The sequence below is a fragment of the Drosophila bipectinata genome, chromosome XL, assembly GCF_030179905.1.
Source record: "Drosophila bipectinata strain 14024-0381.07 chromosome XL, DbipHiC1v2, whole genome shotgun sequence".
NCBI lineage: Eukaryota > Metazoa > Arthropoda > Insecta > Diptera > Drosophilidae > Drosophila > Drosophila bipectinata.
The window spans coordinates 22,875,415-22,898,523 of record NC_091734.1 but is presented as its reverse complement, the minus strand read 5'-3'; the positions used below and the strand labels follow the sequence as shown (position 1 = coordinate 22,898,523).

Here is a 23,109-nt window from a genome sequence, read left to right as displayed (position 1 = left end):
ATTATTTTGCTAAAAGTAGCTCTTATGTAAAATTTGAACTCTCTAACTCTAAAAACACCAAAGTTATACCATTTCCGATCAATCAGTTATATGGCAGCTATAAGATATAGTGGGGCGATCCCGATCGTTCCGACTTATACTGCGTGCAAAGGAAAGAAGGGTGTGTGCAAAGTTTTAAGTCGATAGCTTTAAAACTGAGAGACTAGCATAGAAACAGACAGACGGACAGACAGACAGACGGACAGACGGAGATGTCTCCTTCACAGCGTTGCACACTTTTGACCAAAATTAATAATGCAAGGATATAATTACTGATTTTTTGTCTTTCTTAGTTTTCTTGGATTCCATAGGTAAACCACACCACTCCCAGGCTGGATTTAAAGGAGAGTAATGGCATACCGATAGCCTCTTACAAACTTCAGCTTAGAGAAACTAATAAAAGAAAAATTCAACTCGACTGGGAATCATTCGGTTTTTGGTCGACCGCCAAATTGGCGGTTGGCCCGCCAACTCTCGCTCAATATCTCAAACAAAAGAACATTCCAATTATAAAGAATGGATAGGACCCAAATCAGCACGGCTATTAGAGTCATCACGGGGCATTGGCTAGTGGGGACACATGCAAAGAAAAAGCTAATGAAGATTTACCGTAGAGAATGATTTTCATACAAACAAATTATAGACTTTGACGAGAAAACTCTACACTGGTCAATACATAGCTTTAAGACGTACAAATCATCGGGTCCTGATAAGATAATTTCTACAATCGTAGCTAAGGTCACAAATTGTGGTTATACCCACAGCAGGAAAACCATCACATATGGCCCCAAAAAACTTTATGCCAATCACTGATTGGCAATCAGCCTATTCTCCTTTCTTCCTAAAGCCCTAGAAACGATCATTGGCCTCCATCTAGATAAGAGATGAAATCCCACCACTCACCTCCATCAGTAATAAACAACCGGAGGCACATCTTCAGCGGCAGCGCAAAGTACCTAGGGGAAATACTCGATAGGAAGATAAACTGGAATCTGAACATAGAAAAAAGGTCGAAAAAAGCCGCCAAAGCTCTCTTTACCTGTAAAAAAAGTCATATGTCTACATTATAAGCTGAATTTACACTTACATAGTCTGACCCATACTACTGTACGGCGTCCTGGTATGGTGTCCAAGCACTCTAGCCTGTAGTGGAGGGTACTGGCATACCAATGGCCAATACCCGAGAGTATTTATAAATACTCGGGTGTCTACTCATTGATTGGCGGGTTTCGTTTCGCTTTAGGTTAAAATAGCTACTCTAAATAGTTAAATATAGCTAAACAACGATTTCATTGATCGAGCGGATAGATGTTCGTCCATTCTCGCAATGCAGATAGTACATAGGTTAAAAAAAACTTAAATTTTTATTATACCCTTGCAGAGGGTATTATAATTTTGTCCAAAAGTGTGCAACGCAGTGAAGAAGATATCTCCGACCCTATAAAGTATATATATTCTTGATCAGGATCACCTCCTGAGTTGATATGAGCATGTCCGTCTGTCCGTCTGTCTGTCTGTCCGTCTGTCTGTTTCTACGCAAACTAGTCTCTGCACCCTTCTTTCCTTTGCACGCAGTATATAAGTCGGAACGGCCCGGATCGGCCGACTACATCCTATAGCTGCCATATAACTGATTGATCGGAAATGGTATAACTTTGGTGTTTTTAGAGTTAGAGAGTTCAAATTTGACATGAGAGCTATTTTTTGAGAGCAAAATAATACGAAATTTCATAAGGATCGGCCGACTATATCTTATAGCTGCCATATAACTGAACGATCGGAAATGACCCAACTTTCGTGTTTTTGAAGATAGAAAGCTGGAACTTGGTACAGATTATATTTTTGGTCAGTTGATCCGACCTACCAAATTTCATAACGATGGGTTGACTATATCTTATAGCTGACATATAACTGAACGATCGGATATGGTATTTGGTAGAAATATCAACTTTCGTATTTTTGAAGATAGAAGCTTGGGACTTTTTTTTTAGATTTTTTATTGTAATTAATTGGTTTTATTATGATGTAATCATAAGGATCGGCCAACTATATCCGATGTTTGCAATATATATCCGGTTTTAGCTGCAAGGGTATATCAACTTCGGCTCCGCCCGAAGTTAGATTTGCTTTCTTGTTTTTTGCATATTTTTACAGAGCTACAAAAAACAAAGTGAAATAATTTCTTATATGACATAGTAGGAATTGTTTCTCAGGTCGAATAAAGCAGCCTGCAGCTTTAGCCAGTTGTAACTTTTGAGCGGGCGCTCCGGAGCAACATTGCACAAAGGTTGCGCCCATACGCCAAAAATAAAAAAAGTCTAAATTAGCAAACCAATTTTACAAAATAACACCAAATTAGCCACGCAACATTTATTTAAAAATAACCCTTTTAACAAAGTTGTTAAGATCTCTCTTAACAAAAAAAATGAGGAAAACAATGCCAACGACACAATGATCAGCTGGAAAGCTGCTCTTAAAAAACATGAGTACTCTCTCAAAGAAAAGTTCATTAATACCCAATCTAAAGATCCTTTTTCTGCTCAACAAGTTGAAATTTATAATTGCAACAACCCAGCTCTAGAAGCTGCAGAAAAAAGTTTAAACCAACTAGCCCTAGACATTTCCTCTTTTTTAGTCAACGAAAATTCGATATTAGTTCCTGAATCAAGAATCTTTTTAGTTCGTAAGATCGTATCTCTATTATTTCTATTACAAATTCAACAAGGAAGGAAAGCTAACTTCGGGCGGAGCCGAAGTTTATATACCCTTGCAGTTAAAACCGGATATATATCGCAAACATCGGATATAGTTGGCCGATCCTTATTAGAATATGATAATATAACCCAATTTATTATAATACAAAACCTAAAAATGTCCCAAACTTCTATCTTCAAAAACACAAAAGTTGGGTCATTTCCGATCGTTCAGTTATATGGCAGCTATAGGATATAGTCGGCCGATCCTAATGAAATTTGGTAGGTTGGATCAACTAACCAAAAATAGAATCTGTACTAAATTCCACCTTTCTATCTTCAAAAACACGAAAGTTGAATCATTTCCGATCGTTCAGTTATATCGCAGCTATAGGATATAGTCGGCCGATCCTTATGAAATTTGGCATGTCGTAATGTTTTGCCAAAAAATGCTCTCATGTCGAATTTGAACTCTCTATCTTTAAAAACGTCAAAGTTATACCATTTCCGATCAATCAGTTATATGGCAGCTATAGGATATAGTCGCCCGATCCGGGCCGTTCCGACTTATATACTGCGTGCAAAGGAAAGAAGGGTGTGTGCAAAGTTTCAAGAAGATAGCTTTAAAACTGAGAGACTGGTTTGCGTAGAAACAGACAGACGGACAGACAGACAGACGGACAGACGGACATGCTCATATCAACTCAGGAGGTGATCCTGATCAAGAATATATATACTTTATAGGGTCGGAGATATCTTCTTCACTGCGTTGCACACTTTTGGACAAAATTATAATACCCTCTGCAAGGGTATAATAAACATTTGTTAGAACTATTTTTAGTTAATAATAATATAGACATAGCAATTTTGTCAGAAATCTGGATTCCAAACAATTCTATGTGTAGCCTAGCTAATTATAATTTTGTGTGTAAGCCTCGTGCCGACGGGTATGGAGGCGTTGGTATTTATTTAAAAAAACATATACGTTTTAGGAAAATTAAATGTAACATTAATATTGAAGCAGTTGGTGTCTGTACAACGAATCTAAAAAACAATATAAACATTTTTAGCATCTATGCCGCACCCAATCCTAACACTAATTCTTTTGAACAAGGTTGTAACGAATTTTTTCTATTGCGTCTGAACTGAACGGTACTACTATTATAGGTGGCGATTTTAATGCCAAATCTAGTATTTGGGGTAACAACACACTTGATGCCAGAGGAGTCATCTTGGAAAACGCTCTTTTAAATTCAGGATTTTTCTGCATTAACAATGGCGATCCAACCTACTCACTTAATCCGTCCTATTTCTCTACCCTTGATGTCACTTTCACAAATAATAATCATCTTAGATTTAAATGGTCTTCAGTTAATTCTAAAATTTCGAATAGCAATCACTTTCCGGTTTTAATTGAAGTTGATAATGTTTCGGCTTCTTTCAACTCTTATAAATATAATCACCCAAAAATTATTAAAGATTTCTCAAATGTTCATATTACTTCTCTAGACACCCTTTTTACTTCTTCTCAAAACATTCACGCCAATAATACGATAAAATTAAATGGGAATAATAGATACGTTCCTAAAAAAATATTGGGATGAGGTTTGTGAAAAACTGTTTAGGCTAAGAAACGCGTGCAGAAAAAAATATTTTAAATCCAAGCTTTTTACAGATGCTATTGCCTATATTAACAGTAATAGAAAACTTAATAATTACTTTTATAAAATGAGAAAGAATAACCTAAACAAGCTTTTAGATGATTTATCTGACCCTACCTCGATGAAAGATATGTGGGGAAAAATTCATTCCCTTAAACTTTATAAACAAATAAAACCTTCCAAAAGTTCATTTTCTGACTCGGACCACCAAGCTTTTCTTAGTCAAATAGCCACAGCTCCTAACACTGATACTTTTTCTGATGTTATTTTCCCTGACGACTTACTTTACACAAATTCTATCTCAAACTTCGCATATCATGAACTTCTTGTCTTTCTCAAATCCCGTAACCCTGATTCTGCTAAGGGACTCGATAAGATATCATATAGAATGCTCCTAGCCTTACCTACTGTGCAATTAGAAAACCTTGTTTCCTTGCTTAATTCTACTTTAGACCAAGGTAATATTCCAGATAATTGGCGTAGAATAAAAGTTATTCCTGTGCCAAAGAAAAACCTTGACTCTTCTATAATTACAAACAATAGACCTATTTGCCTTCTAAGTGTAATTTTCAAATGTTTAGAGGGCTTAATTAAATCGAGTATGGAGAATCAAATTAATAGACACGAAATTCTCCCTCCAAGGTCCTATGCTTTTAGGAAAAACCATTCAACATCGCAATGTATCAATGATGTGATCAACACTATAGCTAATTTAAAAGCTCGTGGCTTCCATGTTACAGCAGCAGTTCTTGATTTAAACAAAGCGTTTGACGCGGTCAAAATTCCTATCCTAGGTAAAAAATTAGTTAATTTAGGTTTTAACCACTCCCATATTAAATTCATTATCAATTTCCTTAATAAAAGAATTTTAACTTTGGGCAAGGCAGAGGTTACAGTCGACAAAGGGGTTAGTCAGGGAAGCTGTCTTTATAAGATCTAGGTTTGAGTACGCCTGTTCCTCATTCGCTAACTTGTCTAAAGCAGCTCTTAATATTATTAATTCCCACGCTAATTTTCACCTGAGAAAAGCATTAGGCCTTATTAAGTCAACTCCTGTCAAAATTATTTATCATCTCTCTGCTGAACTACCTCCCATTTACAGAATTGAATTCGCTACAGCTAAAGAGTTAGCCAAATCCTTCGCGTTCAAACTTCCATCTGCTTCACACTTACCTCTTTCATACTCATACACTAAAACCAGCTATAGTAGAATCTATTCTAAATATAAAAACATTTTTAATCATATTGCTCCCATCAACCCTATTTTTACTTTTCCTCGCAAATTATCCCTAGACACAAATTTTTTTAAAGGTACCTGCGTTAACAAAAAGCAAGCTAATGAAGTCATTGTTTTTACTTTGTTGAACGAAAAATTGAATTCTTTTAATAACTTACACATGGAAATTTTTTACACGGACGGTTCAGTCTCGGAAAATTTTACAGGTTATGCATTTGTTTATTCAAAGTCAAATACTGTTGATAGTTTCTTTACTAACAAAAAGCTGTCGTCTATGACCGCTGAACTTTTAGCCTTGGAAAAAGCCATTGATTTTGCAATTTCCAACTGCTTTCCGAAGATAGCCATACTGACGGATAGCCTCGGCGCTATACAAACTCTACAAAATAACGGCTCCAGCAATTATATTGCCCAGGAAATATTCTCCAAAATCGAAAATTGTCCCACGCTCTCAAAGGTTGCAGTTCACCACATACCCAGCCATGCAAATATTTGGGAAAACGAAATTGCTGATAGAGCAGCAAAAAACGCTTCTATACACGGCTCCTTCAAATATGTTAGATGGACTTTGAGTGATGCGATCAACTATATATTTCATTATATTCAAGATGATTGGGAAAGAGACTATAACGTTTTCTCTATGGAACGTAATAAAGGCTATTCAAACTTTAGGCCTTTCATCAGCAAGAAACCCTGGTTCTATAAAACGGATATTTTCGACCGTTTAGACCAGAGGTCGGCACGGCCCTATCTCGGGGGCATAGGAAATTTCTCTGCCCGAGCTCTGCCACACACACACAGTATAAATGTGTGAAACGTCATGCTCAAAGCCTACTTTCTGCTATACGTTACTAACACTAATGCGGTAAAATCATATCAATGTATTGGGGTGCCGACCTCTGGTTTAGACACAAAACGATTAAATAGAATCCTTAGCGGACATGCGTTCGATAAGTTCACTTTATCCAAAATGAATATTTTTGACAATGCTCTTTGCGACACATGCAATGCAGTGGAAAATATTTCACATCTTATTTTAAATTGTACAAAACACTCAAGCATTCGCTGCCATTTTCCAACACTTTTAAAATATAATGATATTTATCGCTTCTTTGCAAATGAACCAATCGACAACTACATATCGATAACGTCGTTCTTAAAGCAAGCCAAAATTAATTTATAAAAATTATTGTCTTTAATGCAAGCGCAATTTTTAGATCTCCTGAAATAAGATTTCATACATTGGCTGTGGCGTTAACACGTCTAAACGGGGAGGCCAAATAATCCTTCCACTACAGAAAGTAACTTAATATATAAAAAAAAAAAACTTTTTCTGGAAATCGAACGTTCTTTCTAAAAATAGAATTGAAGGTGAGAGCAAGTGTTAATTTGCACAGCGCAGCTTGCACGCATTGCGAATTTTTCACAATAAAACCGAACTTCATTTATTTTTTTCATGATCAGTTCATTTATTACTTATCCAAATTTAAAATATTTGTTATGAATTTTGAAGTTGAATTTTGAAGCTAAAATTTGAGTTATAAAAAAACGTACTTGTTTAACGGTTCTTGTTATATTAATTTGAAATAAATCATGTTTTTATACCCTAGCAAAGAGTATTATAATTTTGTCCAAAAGTGTGCAACGCAGTGAAGGAGACATCCCCGACCCTATAAAGTATATATATTCTTGATCAGGATCACCTCCTGAGTTGATATGAGCATGTCCGTCTGTCCGTCTGTCTGTCCGTCTGTCTGTCCGTCTGTCTGTCTGTTTCTACGCGAACTAGTCTCTCAGTTTTGAAGCTATCTTCTTAAACCTTGCACACACCCTTTTTTCCCACACCCACACCCTTTGCACGCAGTATATAAAACGGAACGGCCAGGATCGGCCGGCTATATCCTATAGCTGCCATATAACTGATTGATCGGAAATGGTATTACTTTGGTGTTTTTAGAGTTAGAGAGTTCAAATTTTACAGGAAAGCTATTTTTGGCAAAACATTACGACATGCCAAATTTCATAAGGATCGGCCGACTATATCTTATAGCTGCCATATAACTGAACGATCGAAAATGACCCAACTTTCGTGTTTTTTAAGATAGAAAGCTGAAACTAGGAACAAATTCTATTTTTGGTCAGTTGATCAAACCTACCAAATTTCATTAGGATCGGCCGACTATATCCTATAGCAGCCATATACCTGAACGATCGGAAATGGTATTTGGTAGAAATATCAATTCGTATTTTTGAAAATAGAAGCTTGGGGCATTTTTTTAATTTTTTTATTTTAGTTAATTAGTTTTAATATGATGTAATCATAAGGATCGGCCAACTATATCCGATGTTTGCGATATATATCCGGTTTTAACTGCAAGGGTATATCAATTTCGGCTCCGCCCGAAGTAAGCTTTCCTTTCTTGTTATTCTATATTTTGAACGTTTTTTTTAAGTTCAGCTAAAGTTTTAGTAGTGACCCCACAAAAATCTACAACTAAGTTCTATACCAATGCGTTTGCCTGGCTCTAAAGGTAAATTTTTTTGCTAAAAGTTGGCAATGTTTTTAAAATTGTAATAATTCTAACATCGTCTTTACTTATTCAGGGTCAGTTTTGCACTACAAAAATTCTTTTTCGCTCGTGTGCTTGTTGTGCTGTTGCTCTTTCTGCGTCTTTTGAGTTTGTGTTTATTAATAGTTTTTCATTTATTAATAGTTTTGATCTCTTTTTTGTTTATTCCCTTGATTTTAACTTTAATTGATTCTCCTTATAAGAGTGTATTCTCACGTTTCTGGGTTTTAATGTATGGTGCGGCAAAGAGGGTAGCGCCATTAAAAGACGAACAAAATTGTTTGAATTGTATAGAAGCGTATATTATTAACAAGAAAGGAAAGCTAACTTCGGGCGAAGCCGAAGTTGATATACCCTTGCAGTTAAAACCGGATATATATCGCGAACATCGGATATAGTTGGCCGATCCTTATGAAATTTGGTAGGTTGGATCAACTGGCCAAAAATAAAATCTGTATTAAGTTTCAGCTTTCTATCTTCAAAAACACGAAAGTTGGGTCATTTCCGATCGTTCAGTTATATGGCAGCTATAGGATATAGTCGGCCGATCCTTATCAAATTTGGCATATCGTAATGTTTTGCCAAAAATAGCTTTCCTGTAAAATTTGAACTCTCTAACTCTAAAAACACCAAAGTAATACCATTTCCGATCAATCAGTTATATGGCAGCTATAGGATATAGTCGGCCGATCCTGGCCGTTCTGACTTATATACTGCGTGCAAAAGAAAGAAGAGTGTGTGCAAAGTTTCAAGACGATAGCTTAAAAACTAAGAGACTAGTTCGCGTAGAAACGGACAGACAGACGGACATGGTCATATCAACTCAGGAGGTGATCCTGATCAAGAATATATATACTTTATAGGGTCGGAGATGTCTCCTTCACTGCGTTGCACACTTTTGGACAAAATTATAATACCCTCTGCAAGGGTATAAAAAAGAGGGCTACGACCCCAAAATTCTTAAGCATTTCATTTTTATCATTTTTCAAATTCCAATTAAATTTACTACTGACGATTTAAAAGAATTTATTTCATCCCCAGTGCCCATTCACGAAATTATTAGAGTAAATAGAAAAAATGAAATCAAAGAATTTGTCTCCACGTCCAGGGTTAAGATTATTTTTGAAGACTCCCAGATTCCAGAGGAAATTGACTTCCTTTATACAAAGGTCAAAGTAGACCCTTATGTTCCTTTTAGCCAATGTGTTAGGTGCTTCAGATTTGGGCATTTTGCTCAACACTGTAAGCAGTCTGAAGAGAAGTGTCGCAATTGTTCCCTTTCTCATCCAAGAGAAGAGACGTGTACGACACTTAAATGTATAAACAGCCACTTCTCCCACACCGCTACCTCCCTTGAATGTCCAGCAAGGAAAAGAGCGTTTGCCATACAGAAATGTATGACATCGCAAAACCTATCTAGAGTGGAATCTTTTTGATAAACTAGCTCCATCCACTCCTGAGATTGTTAATACCACCGAATTCCCTCTACTAAAAGCCCCTAAAAATTCTGCATCCCCGGTTTTGCAGGATAACACTAAATTAGCTGCATAATCTATTCACAAATATTTAACCTACAACAAAATAGCTAAAAATTATAAAAACAAGTCAGTCGAAGAGTCGCTAGAGACGATGTCCAATTGGAAACAAATTATAAAAGATCACGAAATTTCTCTTGAGGAAAGATTTGTTCCCCTTCAAGGGGCTCCTCTTTCCAATCAACCGGCTGATTCTAGCTCTTTCCCACCTTCAGCCAATAATCAGAATCAGAATCTGATAAGAATCAGAACTCAGCCGTGGAAACAGCTGAGAACAGTTTAATCAAAATTTCTTCGGAGATTGCCTCCTTCCTTTTAATAAACAATCCGAACAACTCAGGTAATACCAGATCTTTTCTCGAATCCTTAAGGGATATTATAGTCAAAATCTATAATGTCTTAATCTCTCATCATGATTAAGCCTATAAAAATACTTCAATATAATATTCAAAGCTTAACTTCACAAAATAACAAACAGTTGTTGGAACTTTTTCTTATTAATAACAATATTGACATTGCTATTCTATCTGAAATTTGGGTAGTGGATAATGCCATGTGTAGTCTAGCAAACTATAATTTCATTTGCAAGCCTCGTGAGGATGGTTATGGGGGCGTAGGGATTTACGTGAAAAAGAATATTAATATAAAAATCCTAAGTCTTAACTCAAAAATAAAATCTATCGGAATATCAACTATCAAAACCTTAGGCACAACTTTAGCATATTCAGCGTCTATGCCCCACCTAATTTGAGCATAAATGATTTTAAAGCAGGACTCAAAGAAACTATGTCCATAGCTGCTAAACTAAATAGTCCCTCGTTAGTGGGGGGCGATATTAATGCCAAATCGCCCATATGGGGCAGCCTCATTCAGGACAACAAAGGTATGGCAGTGGAGGAAGTACTTTTTTCCACAGTTTTTTTTTGTATTAACGATGGTTCTCACACCTATTCAACTAACCCTACTTCCAGTTCAGCTTCTGACGTTTCCTTTGTTAAAAAAAATTTCCTTTCTCCTACAGTAACAGTAACCATTTTCCAATAATTATTGAATTAATAAATGTCCCATCCACTATCACCTTACATAAAACCTTAACGGAAAAAGTTAAAAAAGATTTTTCCAAAATTAATATTTGCTCTCTTGACAGTTTATGTAGCACAGCTAAGGGCATAATAAAAAAAAAACACTATAAATCTCAATGAAAATAATAAATATGTTCCAAAAAAGTACTGGGATAATACTTGTGAAAGGCTTTTTAGATTAAGGAATGCATGCAGACAAAAATATTATAAAACCAAATTGACATCCGATGCAGTATTGTATCTAGAGCAGAGGTCGGCACCCCAATACATTGATATGATTTTACCGCATTAGTGTTAGTAACGTATAGCAGAAAGTAGGCTTTGAGCATGACGTTTCACACATTTATACTGTGTGTGTGTGGCAGAGCTCGGGCAGAGAAATTTCCTATGCCCCCGAGATAGGGCCGTGCCGACCTCTGATCTAGAGTCAAATAAAAAACTAAACAATTATTTTTATAAAGTTCGCAAAGAAAACATGAATACTCTAGCTGACTCGTTATCGAACCCCCAGTCCCCAGTCTCCCCCAGACTTATGGGAAAAAATCAAACGCTGAAAATATTACAGACAAACTAAGCCCACACCTAAACTTTTTGACGACCTGGATCATCAAATTTTTGTTCAGCAAATTGCAATAGCTCCTGATACCCCAGGCTGTATAAATTATAATTTCCCTTATTTTGAACTTGGATCCATAAATAGAAAATACTTTCTCCTAATGAAGTTTTAGACTTTCTCAAGACTCGTAACCCAAATTCTTCGAAGGGATTGGATAATATTTCTTATAGTATGCTAATATCTTTACCTCCCGAACAAATTCAAAATTTTGTGTCCATGTTGAATGATATTTTTAACGAAGGCCAAATACCCGATATATGGCAAAAAATTAAAATTGTACCTGTTCCAAAAAAAAATTTGGACTCCTCTATCATACTAACAATAGACCTATATGTTTGTTAAGTGTAGTTTTTAAGTGCCTTGAAGGTCTTGTTAAAAATAGCTTAGAAGAATATATTACAAAAAATCAACTACTTCCTGATAGGTCTTACGCCTTTAGGAGAAACCGCTCAACAGCTCAATGCATTAATGATGTGATAAACAATGTTGCTAATCTTAAAGCCAAGGGCTTTCATGTTTTGGCAGCAGTACTGGACCTGAGCAAAGCCTTTGACTGTGTCAATATCTCCATTCTTTGCAAAGTTCTTGTTGATTTTGGTTTCAACCACCGTTATATTAATTTCATTATTGACTTTTTAAGAAAAAGAATCCTGGTCTTGGGAAAGTCCGAGGTCATTGTAAGCAAAGTAGTTAGTCAAGGAAGTTGCCTCAGTCCTTTTTTTTTTAACCTGTATACAACCGACCTTCATACTATTATCGATCATAAAAGTCTTCTTTTTCAATACGCGGACGATTTTTTTCTTATGGATTTTGACAAAGATTTCATGACTGCAAGAGAAATTATTGAACAAAAGGTGAATCTTTTTAAAGAAACTTGTGATACGATTAATCTAACTTTTAATCCTTCCAAATCATCTGTGATACATTTTAACTATAGAAGATGTTCTTTAAATATTATGTGCAACAATCTAGTGATTAAGGAAGTTGACCATGTTATTTACTTAGGAAGAACCATTAGTACTAACAACTCCCCTATCAATCATGTTAGACACACGCTTGCTAAAGCGAATAAAACAAATATGTTTTTAAATATGCCTAGTGGATGCCGCTTCTGTATCCACCCCAGCGTAGCTCTTAAGTTTTTTAAAGCCTTCGTTAGACCCAAATACAAATATGCATGCTCTACCTTTGCTAACATCTCAAAGACTGTTACATCTAGTAACCAAATACATGCTAACTTCTACCTAAGGAAATCTCTTGGACTATTAAAATCCACTCCTGTAAAAATTATTTACCACCTAGCAGCAGAACTCCCCCCTGCCTTTTTTTTTTTTTTTATTATCAATCAATCAATAGTTACATTTAAAATCTGTCCGGAGTTATGGACAATAATTAAATTTTATAATGGGACCTTAACTTAATGAAATATTGAGTAGCACAATGTTTGCTTATCCTAGGAAACTAATTTTAACAGTAAACCTTAGCGATATAATTCAAGTTATTTATTGTCGGGCCCTTTAGTGGGCCTTGTTGGTTTTACAACTGCAGCTCAGTCCCGTTCGCCCGAGTGGCAGAGGTCCAGTGGGTGGGTCCGTTTCGGCCTCCTTGTGGTGTAGCTGTTGTCCAAAAGATTGATGGCCTCAGGGTTAGGATGTCGGTCCAGCCTTTCCCCCCTGCCTATAGAATGAAATTTGCTACAGCTAAGGAATTAGCTAAAATTTTCACTCTTAATCTTCCAGCTGCTTTACTACTTAAAAACAAATTCGCCGCCAAAAACACTAGTTATATCAAAACATACTTAGAATTTAAAGACATTTTTGATTCTTTAACCTATGTAGATTGTTCATTTTCTAAGCCTCGGTTTTTAACATTTGATTCTAATTTTTTTAAGGGTTCTTGCCATAACAAGAAATCTAGCAGCCCTGACGTGGTGGACATTCTTTTTAGAGAAAAACATAGTTTATTAACTAGCCAAAATTTCGAAATAATTTACACGGATGGCTCTATTAGAGATAATTTCAGTGGGTGTTCCTTTTATCATGTCAATAGTAACACAACTAAAAGTTTTTATATGAATAAGAAGTTCTCTTCACTTTCTTTCACGAATTGAGAAACAAAAAAAGTTTTATCTACTTTCACCATAATATTTATACTGTGTTCTAAAGTGTTTTATCCTCTTTAAAATGAACTACAATGTCTTAAGCTGCACTTTTTGAGCACTTGCATTTTTCTGAGGCGACCTCGAGTTTAACAGCATAGAAAGACATTTTCTTTATTTGGCTCTGTTGGCTCTGTTATACATTATTTATTAAATAACTTTTAGATTTTTATCCAATCTGGACAACATTTTTAGGACATCTTGCATATATGAAATAGAACATTTGGTCAAACATTTAAGTCCTTAGTTATACAATTTTTCTCCATATTTAATTTGTTTTTAATTTTTGGGAGCGGAAAGGGGCGTGGTAAAATTAAAATATTTCATTTATCTGCCTGTAGCGTAAATGCATATTGATTTTGTTTATAAGGTCTAGCATTGAAAGCATCCGAAATATTCAGTTTTATGTGGTTTTTGTGGGCGGTGAGGGCGCTGACATGTCCACTTTTCTATACTAGCTTTTAGGGTTCCAAAGCTCTCTTTTAATTTATTGGTTTTATTTAAGACCAGTGGTGTCATTTCCGCTTTTTTCCCGTCAGATCTGGGTTTTTTTGAAGCGTGATTGCGGGAAAAATATGAAAACAGCGGGCAGCGGGAATTCTGGCTTTTTGAGCAAATTTACGCAGCTTTTTTTTTTTTTGTTAACTTTTTGATGCATTCTCTGTTGAAAATATTTTAAAAATCAAAAAGAAACAAATCTCTCCAATCCTTGAGTATTTTGGTACTCCTAATATAGATAAAATTTAACGACTGTACAACGACATAACCATGGTAGAGTGGGAAAATGTCGATGATACTGTTAAGTTCTGGGCTGAAGTTCTTAAATATCGGGATTCTGGCGGAAACTGCCGTTTTCAGGAATTGGCTTCAGTTGCTCTGCAAATGCAGTCCTGCCTTGGTCGAATGCCGACGTCGAGCGGGTGTTCAGCCAAGTACATTTAATAAAAACGAAAATTCGAAATAACATGAGCGTTGAAACGTTAAACGCTATACTGAGTATAAGGTCCATATTTTAATTTGTATCTTAAAATTATAAATTAATTTACTTAAAATTTAAGGTACGGGCTGCGTCGACACAATATGTGCTGTTTTAACTATAATATACCACCCAGCTGCCTATCTACAATTGAAGACAAGAAATTTTATCCAACTGATGATGATGATAATATTGACGACATCTTAAATATAATATAGATCTTAATTTTTGTACATTATTGTTTTTTTTTGGTTTCTTTGTAATGATATCCGTTAGAGAATTACCCATATATTTTATGTTAAGTGGAACTGAGGTTCCACTCAGTCAGTTTTTTTCTTAACATTTTTTCTTTGGTATTCCGCTTTTTTTAGCTTTTTTTTTTCGTTGATCCAGCTTTTTTTGCTCAGAAAAAAGTGGCACCACTGTTTAAGACCACAAAAAATAGTAGTTGGCCCCATAGTGCGATGCTTACAGTCGTTTATCAGTGCTTACACTGTAAATTGCACAGTGTCGGTGTTTAGACAGAGGACTATGTGCAGTGCTGCCAACTTAGCCTTTTACCGGCCAGATCTGGCATTTTTCAACCGACAAATGCAGGAAAAATTTTGAGCTAGCTGCTGGTAGGAAATTTGGCATTTTTTAAAATAAAACTAGCCACCTATAGTATTATTTTAAATTTGGCCAGCACTTCCTAAACGTGTGGATTCGGGAGTTAATCACCGATTTAAAGCGGTAGCTTCGTTTTTAATTAAACGTCGAACGAGCTTTTAGCCAGATGAGCATTGTAAAATCTAAGCTGAGGAACTCAATGAACATTAAAACACTTAATTCGGTCTTACACATACGGTAATTATCATTTTTAGCACAATAATAAAAACTTTTACTTTGTTTGGTCATTGATAATTTTCAATGCCAGTAAAATACAAAGTAACTTGTATTAAATTAAACGTTATAAAATCTTTGTTTGGCTGCACATGAAATTGGGAAATATATACATATATGTGTGAAATCCAATTAAGGGTGCGAGCGCAATAAGACAACGAACGAGATTTACGCCAACCTTCGATAATAGGCTGAGCGGATGCTCGCTAGGTTTAGATGCCGAATTAGTTCAAGCCGAGCAGCCAAAAGGGAGTCGGCTTGCGACTTAGGTTAATAATTAATTATTTAAACTAGTTGCTTGCTACTTGACCCGAAAAACTTCTTATTATACATTAATTAATATCTATTCACAGTTATAGATTGCGACGGGCAACTAAATGTTGCCACAATTTCGAAGTGCCGCAAAACTACTTGAACATGATTGGTACAAACGACTCGTACACTGCTGAGGGAAATATCGATTTCATTAAGCTCGATAATTGTCTATCAATGTTCAGTTACCAATATACTCAAAAATATTCATTAAAACTACGTCAAAACTTTTGGCTTATGGCTTTTTTCTGGTTTTCTTTAAATTCTATCTAGCCTCTTCTAGCAGGTTTGGAAAGTTAATTTACCATTGTATTGTCTGGAAAAGTTGGCAGCACTGAATATGTGGAATTTAACCCGTTTTCGTGGCCAAAACACATTTTTCGCAAGTATGCTAATTTCCGTTTTTTCAATGTGATCATGTTAAGAAAAGATCAAATTGCTATGTTACATACGAAAAATGTTAACTTAACAGCTTAGTGGTAAAATAACAGCTGTTAAACGAGAAAACGGTGGTGTCCGTATTTACCACTTCAGCTATCTGGTCACCCTACCAAAAGGTTTTAAAAAAAGTTTTCCTTAAAAAAAGAGTGTCCTTATATATGTTTTAGATTTGTCAATTTGAAATTAAGAATATGTAAGCTCCTTGTGCGGTTTTTAGGAAGCAATATCTTGATTTTGATTTTTTTCTAATGATGATAAATTTATTTCGTAATATTTTTTTGGCCTTAATATCGAAATATCGATGTTTGTTCTTGATATTTTTGGATATTTTTTCCTTGGTCACTGAATTTTAAAGCAACGCGGATCGAACTGAGCAGTGGGATATGGGATTTTATGGATGGGAACGCTTTATGGGATTTCCATACATCCAATGGGTTGCTTTCCCACGCAGCTTGAGGCAAGCTGAAGTATAATTTCAGCTTCTTATTTTGTTCCGACAATAAGGAGCTAAAATTATGTGACGGACACACACATAAAGCAAAGGGTATTCTTAAAATCCCTAAATTCCAAACATTGGGTTTAATTTTGTATATCATAAAATAAAAGTAAAGTTTATACAATATGGTATATATAAAAATATAATTAAATAATTATTTAGAAAACTTGTCTTTTTAGTTAGAGATTCAACACATAAGGGAATTCCCTAATTGTGCAGGAAAACAATTTATTCAAAAAATATCAAATATTTTATATTTTATAATACTTTAAATATCAAATAAATAATATTTCCCAGTGATATTTTAAATATTATCATCATATTTTTTGATAGAAAAATATCATCCAACGATATTTTTTTAAATATTTGACAGCCCTAATCAGCATTGCAGAACTGCTAAAAGTGTGGCGTAAGAAAGGGAGATTTTGCGAGAAACGAAATGCCATATTTACTTGTATTACAAAAAATATTGATAACAACGTTTTGGAAAAAAATTGTCTTTATTTAAATGATAAAGCCAAAACTTTATCTTCAAATTCTCTGCGAAATAGGCAAAAATCCTTTAGAAAATTAGAGAGAGAGATAAAAGAGATATTCGAATTGGATAGAGGGTTACATGAGCCTTAATTTAACTAGGGAAGAAGCCAAAGGAGAAGAAATAAAAAAACTAGTTGGACGTCCAAAAAAGACATTCAATGTAAAAGGTAAAAGAGCTCAAATAAAGCAAGCAGCCGACCTCTCCGCAGGACAAAAACATAACGCAAGATTACTAACTCGCGCGGGCTAGTTGATCTTGCTTTTCTATTAAGATTACTTGCGTTAAACCCTGGAAAAGCCGTCACTATTCGCAAAATGATTAACAAGCCCGTGGTACTGCCCTTGCGATCTTCCGCTGAAGATTCGTTGGCTTTGATTTTAGATCAAGGTTTCAAAAATAACTATTCTAAAATACCTTCCTATTTTAATATAATGATTATACAAGAAACCTGCACTACAAAATCTTGTTAATTAAAAAAATTTTAATTTGGCCAGGCAGAGACCACATGTTTTTATACCCTTGCAAAGAGTATTATAATTTTGGTCAAAAGTGTGCAACGCAGTGGAGGAGACACCTCCTACACTTTAAAGTATATATATTCTTGACTGTCTGTTTCTACGCAAACTAGGGTTTCAGTTTTAAAGCTATCGATTTGAATTTTTCATTTTTTTAGATTCTATAACTTTGGTGTTTTTAGAGCAAGAGAGTTGGGATTTTGCATAAATGGTATTTTTGCCAAAATAATATGACATTTTTCATAGGGATCGGCCGACTATATCTTATAGCTGCCATATAAGTGAACGATGAAAAATGGTATTTGGTAAAATGACCAACATTGATATCTTTGAAGATAGAAGCTTGCGACTTTTTCTTAGATTTTGTATTTTAATGAATTGGTTTTATTATGATATTCTCATAAGGGTCGGCCAACTATATCCGATTTTTGCGATACATATCCGGCTTAAACTTTCCTTTGTTTTTTTTTTGGGCAAAAAGAGCTTTTGGGTGGGCAAACTCTCAGCTTCGATCACACGCTTGCATAAGGTAGTCCTATGCAACATGTCCGGCACACGGACAGAGTCTGCATGCTCAACTTCTTTAGATGCTCTCTCAGATCTCCCATCGGTAGATGACAAATGCTTGAAATTGTATAGACACTTTTTTTTTATCGAAACATGGAAGGGGAAGCGCCGGGCTTAAGTTGTTTAATAACTTTTTTTAGAAAATCTTTTTTTTAAGACATTTTTAGTGCACATTCGAACTTTTATAAATATTTTTTTTTTAATTTGTTTAATTTTATATACCAATTTGTTATATAATTCTGAATAAAACAAAAATTAATTTTTTCCAATATTTGCGAAATAATTGATAAATGAAATCACACAAAATTTGTTCGCTTAGTGACACACTTAAATGTTAAATATGTGTGAGCTTCCGCTAAAGAGAATGTACTCATATCTAATAAGCATAAGATATTCTTTTTGTTTAGAAATAAACCTAATGTAGGTATACCTAGAAAAACCAGTTCCATATGTCCGGGAAACAAAAAAAAAAATTTATATAGAAGAAAAAAATTTCAGATCAAAATTTTTTTTGTCTTTAATATGGATTTTAGTTGTACCAACTTTCGAGTTCTTCTTTACAAAATTACTATCAGATATTATCATATACAATATTAAGCACTTCTTGTTTTCAGTAAAAAAATGTATTTATATCAGTGGTCGGCACCCCAATACATTGATATGATTTTACCGCATTAGTGTTAGTAACGAATAGCAGAAAGTAGGCTGTGAGCATGACGTTTCACACATTTATACTGTGTGTGTGTGGCAGAGCTCGGGCAGAGAAATTTCCTATGCCCCCGAGATAGGGCCGTGCCGACCTCTGATTTATATTATAAAATGTCTTTGTTATATCGTTTATATTAGCAAAAAATGTGTTTGATTCCGCTGACTTGAAGTGATATACTTTTTGAGTAGTTATTTTACATATTAATGTATATATTACTATAGTTATTAAGTTACTGCAAGCCTATGAGTTTCGGCCGCGCACGAAGCTAATTTGTTTGGTTTCAAACATAGCTCTGTTAAGTTCCTAAGTTCCTAAGAACTTTAACTAAGTTCCAAACTTTTATCTAGGTATTATAGTTCTTTAAAAAAAATATAAAAATTGTAAGGAGTACATTAAAATTTAGATTTAAAAAAACAAAAACAGCCAAGAAGATATTAAACGAGTAAGAGGTAATAAATACCAAAAATATATTTTATACTGAGAATGAATACTTATGGCTTGTTTCATCCTTAAGTTTACTAATTAAACTCGGAATTACTCAATCAAAAGTGACATTTAGATTATATTAATAATTCCATTTTAATTACCTTTTATATTTTAATTACTTCAAAAAAAAAAAAAAGAAATACAAAACTGTATTCGAAGTAACAGAAGTTGTTGAGTAATGTTACGTTAAATCAAGGCATATAGAACCATTTTATAAAAGTAACTATTTTTACAATTGACACTTAAGCTAATTTTATAAACGTAACAACACTAGGCATTTACAGTATAATAAAAAAATAGAGTATAAGATCGAATGGATGTGATTAAATGATTTATTTTAACGCTACAAGAAACGTGCGTACAATCTTCTAATAGCATTTATTAAGAATTCTTAATTTATAATTTTTTTATAATTTTACTATCAATCCTCGCCTCTCCGCAATGCAAACAAAATATTATAATTGCTTGTAATGCTGGCCAATCTACAAATCAATCAAAACCTACGGAATAACAAATTATTTATTTTATAAAAATGTATACATAAACATATAAATGGTCACAACTTAATAACCGATGCTACACAACTTTTTTGGGGCATAAATAACCGATATATATTTATATCCGCAATTTAATCTATACAACTCTCATAAAATATATCATGCAATTATTTAATAATCTGTATAAATGTGGCTGAAAACTGTCTCGTATAGAGAACTACCACGGCTCAAATACAGTGTTCCTAGTCGGCGTTCTAATGTCAGTTGTAGGGTTCGTTTTTATAACATTCACGTTGATGGCATTGTGCTACAGGTCAGTTGTAGTACATAGAAACTTCTCCCTGTGTCTGAGGTTAGTTGAAAAGAAGTAATGAAAAAGCCAGCTCAAATTAAAAATAAAAAATGAAACGGAAAAATAAATGTTTCATGAATGATTCATTATAAATATATTTTAATTTATAACACTAGAAATAATTTCTTTTTATTTTTTAAGTTCTTTGGTGTATTTCCCATTCGACGACTGTCATATAGTTATCTCTTGCTTATCACTAGCTAAATATGTATATCACCTTATATCAAATAAAGGGTTTTTTTTTGCTGAAAAGGCGTTTTTGATGCCATATAAATTTAAATAATTTTAACATATATTATTACATATATTAATCAACGTGACCTATTTCTATTCAGTTCACTCTCTTTTTTTTTAAATAAAAATATATCAATGGCGTGTGTTTGGTCATTGAGCGTTTTCAATGCCGTAAATAAAAAGACGAAATTTAATTAATTTTGAACGTTATAAAAAATGTTTATTCCTGCATGCAGATGAAGCCGGATGATCCGCAGATAAACCAGCTTATGGTGCATGCAGGGACTCAAGTAATATACAGAGAGAGGGCCGACCGACAAGTCACCTCGAGCTAAAGCTCTCGAAAGTGGAGAGGGCGGCCCGACCTAGACATTGCCGAGCTAAAACTCTCTATAGAAAGCTTGTTGAGTCGAGCGGCCGAGGGAGAGTCGGCTTGCGATCAACAAAGCCTTTGTACAAACTTAAGCCTAATAAATAAACATTACACTAATTATTACACTAAACATTACATAAACATTATTTAAACATAAACATTAAACGCCGTGCTGCTGCTTGACCCGACACTGCAATGCACTGGAAGGGCATTTCTGTCTGTTACATTTTCTGTTACTTATTGTCTGTATGAATCAAATAAGTTAGGATTTTGAAGACCCGTTGTTATAGAAACCATCGCCTATATGTCTGTGATTACACAGGCCGACAATTTCCAATTTTTTTTTCCGCCACGCATAATTTTAACTGTTCCGTAACCTGTAGGCTCTGCAGAACCAGAATCCAGAAAAAAACATAGGTTCCATCACCCACGGTCCCCCGGTACTCCTAGAGAAGTTGATGAAATTTTGACATATAATGAAATATGCAGGCCGTGTAATTCCGTAAACCAATATAATTTTTGGTAATACCACATAAAATTAAAAAATGCCAACTAGCAGTTACTATATCTTTGGAATACTTATTAAAAGTTGAAATCTCCGATTTTATACATTTAAAATCGCTTGTGCTTCTATGATTTTTCCTAAAACCCAAAACACTCAGCTATTAATAAATCTACTAAACTTTATTAATATTTAATCCCAACATTTTGAACGGGTTGTAGGTAGCTATGACATTTAATATATGTATACGAAATTACAAATTCCAAATTAATTACCAAAAATATTGCTTAACTAATTATAATAAATTCAATCAAATTATTTCGTGCTTTTCCTCAAATCCAAATCAGTTAAATGACAGCTATAGGATATATGGTAGTCGGCCGATCCCGGCTGTTTCGACTTATATACTGCGTTCAAACAAAAGGGTATGTGAAAAGTTTGAAGTCGATAGCTTTAAAACTGAGAGACTAGTTCACGTAGAGACAGACACACAGTCGGACATGCTCATATTAACTCAGGAGGTGATCCTGATCAAGACTATATGTACTTTATAGGGTCGGAGATGTCTCCTTCACTGCGTTGCACACTTTTGGACAAAGTTATAATACCCTCTGCAAGGGTATAACAAGAAAGGAAAGCTAACTTCGGACGGAGCCGAAGTTGATATACCCTTGCAGTTAAAACCGGATATATATCGCAAACATCGGACATAGTTGGCCGATCCTTATGAGAATATCATAAAAAAACCAATTAATTACAATAAACATCTAAAAAAAACATCCAACCTTCTATCTTCAAAAATACCAAAGTTGGTATTTCTACCAAAAACCATTTCTGATCGTTTAGTTATATGGCAGCTATAGGATATAGTTGGCCGATCCTTATGAATTTCATAGCATGTCATAATGTTTTGCCAAAAATAGCTCTCACCTAAAATTGGAACTCAAACTCAAAAAACACCATTTCCGATCAATCAGTTATATGGCAGCTATTGGATATAGTCGGCCGATCCCGGTCGTTCCGACTTATATACTGCGTGAAAAAGAAAGAAGGGTGTGTGCAAAGTTTCAAGTCGATAGCTTGAAAACTGAGAGACTAGTTTGCGTAGAAACAGACGGACATGCTTATATCAACTCAGGAGATGTCTACTTCACTGCGTTGCACACTCTTGACCGAAATTGTAATATCCACTGCAAGGGTACAATGATATGTACTTAATATATGGCAACATTTTATCAATTTCTTCTTGTTGGTGTACCGCAGAAACTGTGAGTGATGGAACCTAAGTTTTTCTGGACTTCGATTCAGGGGAGCCAAAAGGTTATGGAGCAGGTGAAATTATGCGTGAATATTTTGTGTTAAAAAAAAAATTCTTTTAGTCAAATATTTTAAATTATATTCTGTTTTTTTCATTATTTTTTTAATCATTTTTTCCATCATCAAGTCATAAATCCTCTGACGCAACTAGTCCTATAAGCTTGCAATTATTCCTCATAATATCTTTTCTCTTGCAGTACCCAAAAAAACATAGTGTTTTTAAGGAAAATTGGTTAATAATTATAATAAACGACAATTTTTCAGCTTCTATAGTAAACATAGAGAAAAACACACAGGTATCACTTTGACTACCAATTTAGG

The 23,109-nt window shown here is 34.6% G+C and overlaps 1 protein-coding gene across 12 annotated transcripts in view; it reads left to right on the top strand.

Annotated features, from left to right (window-relative positions):
- Positions 1-23,109, top strand: part of mmd (disintegrin and metalloproteinase domain-containing protein mind-meld) — a 747,894-nt gene that overhangs the window by 587,221 nt on the left and 137,564 nt on the right. For 2 of the 12 annotated variants that reach the window (XM_070281095.1, XM_070281011.1), the window contains exon 21: positions 20,224-20,323. The exons of 8 other annotated variants lie outside the window; for them this stretch is intronic. In XM_070281095.1, the coding sequence (XP_070137196.1) occupies positions 20,224-20,323 (100 nt within the window). Of the gene's footprint in view, positions 1-20,223; positions 20,363-20,832; positions 20,862-23,109 lie in introns of those variants that run through there. 2 more of the 12 variants (XM_070281047.1, XM_070281246.1) reach the window with 2 other exon arrangements.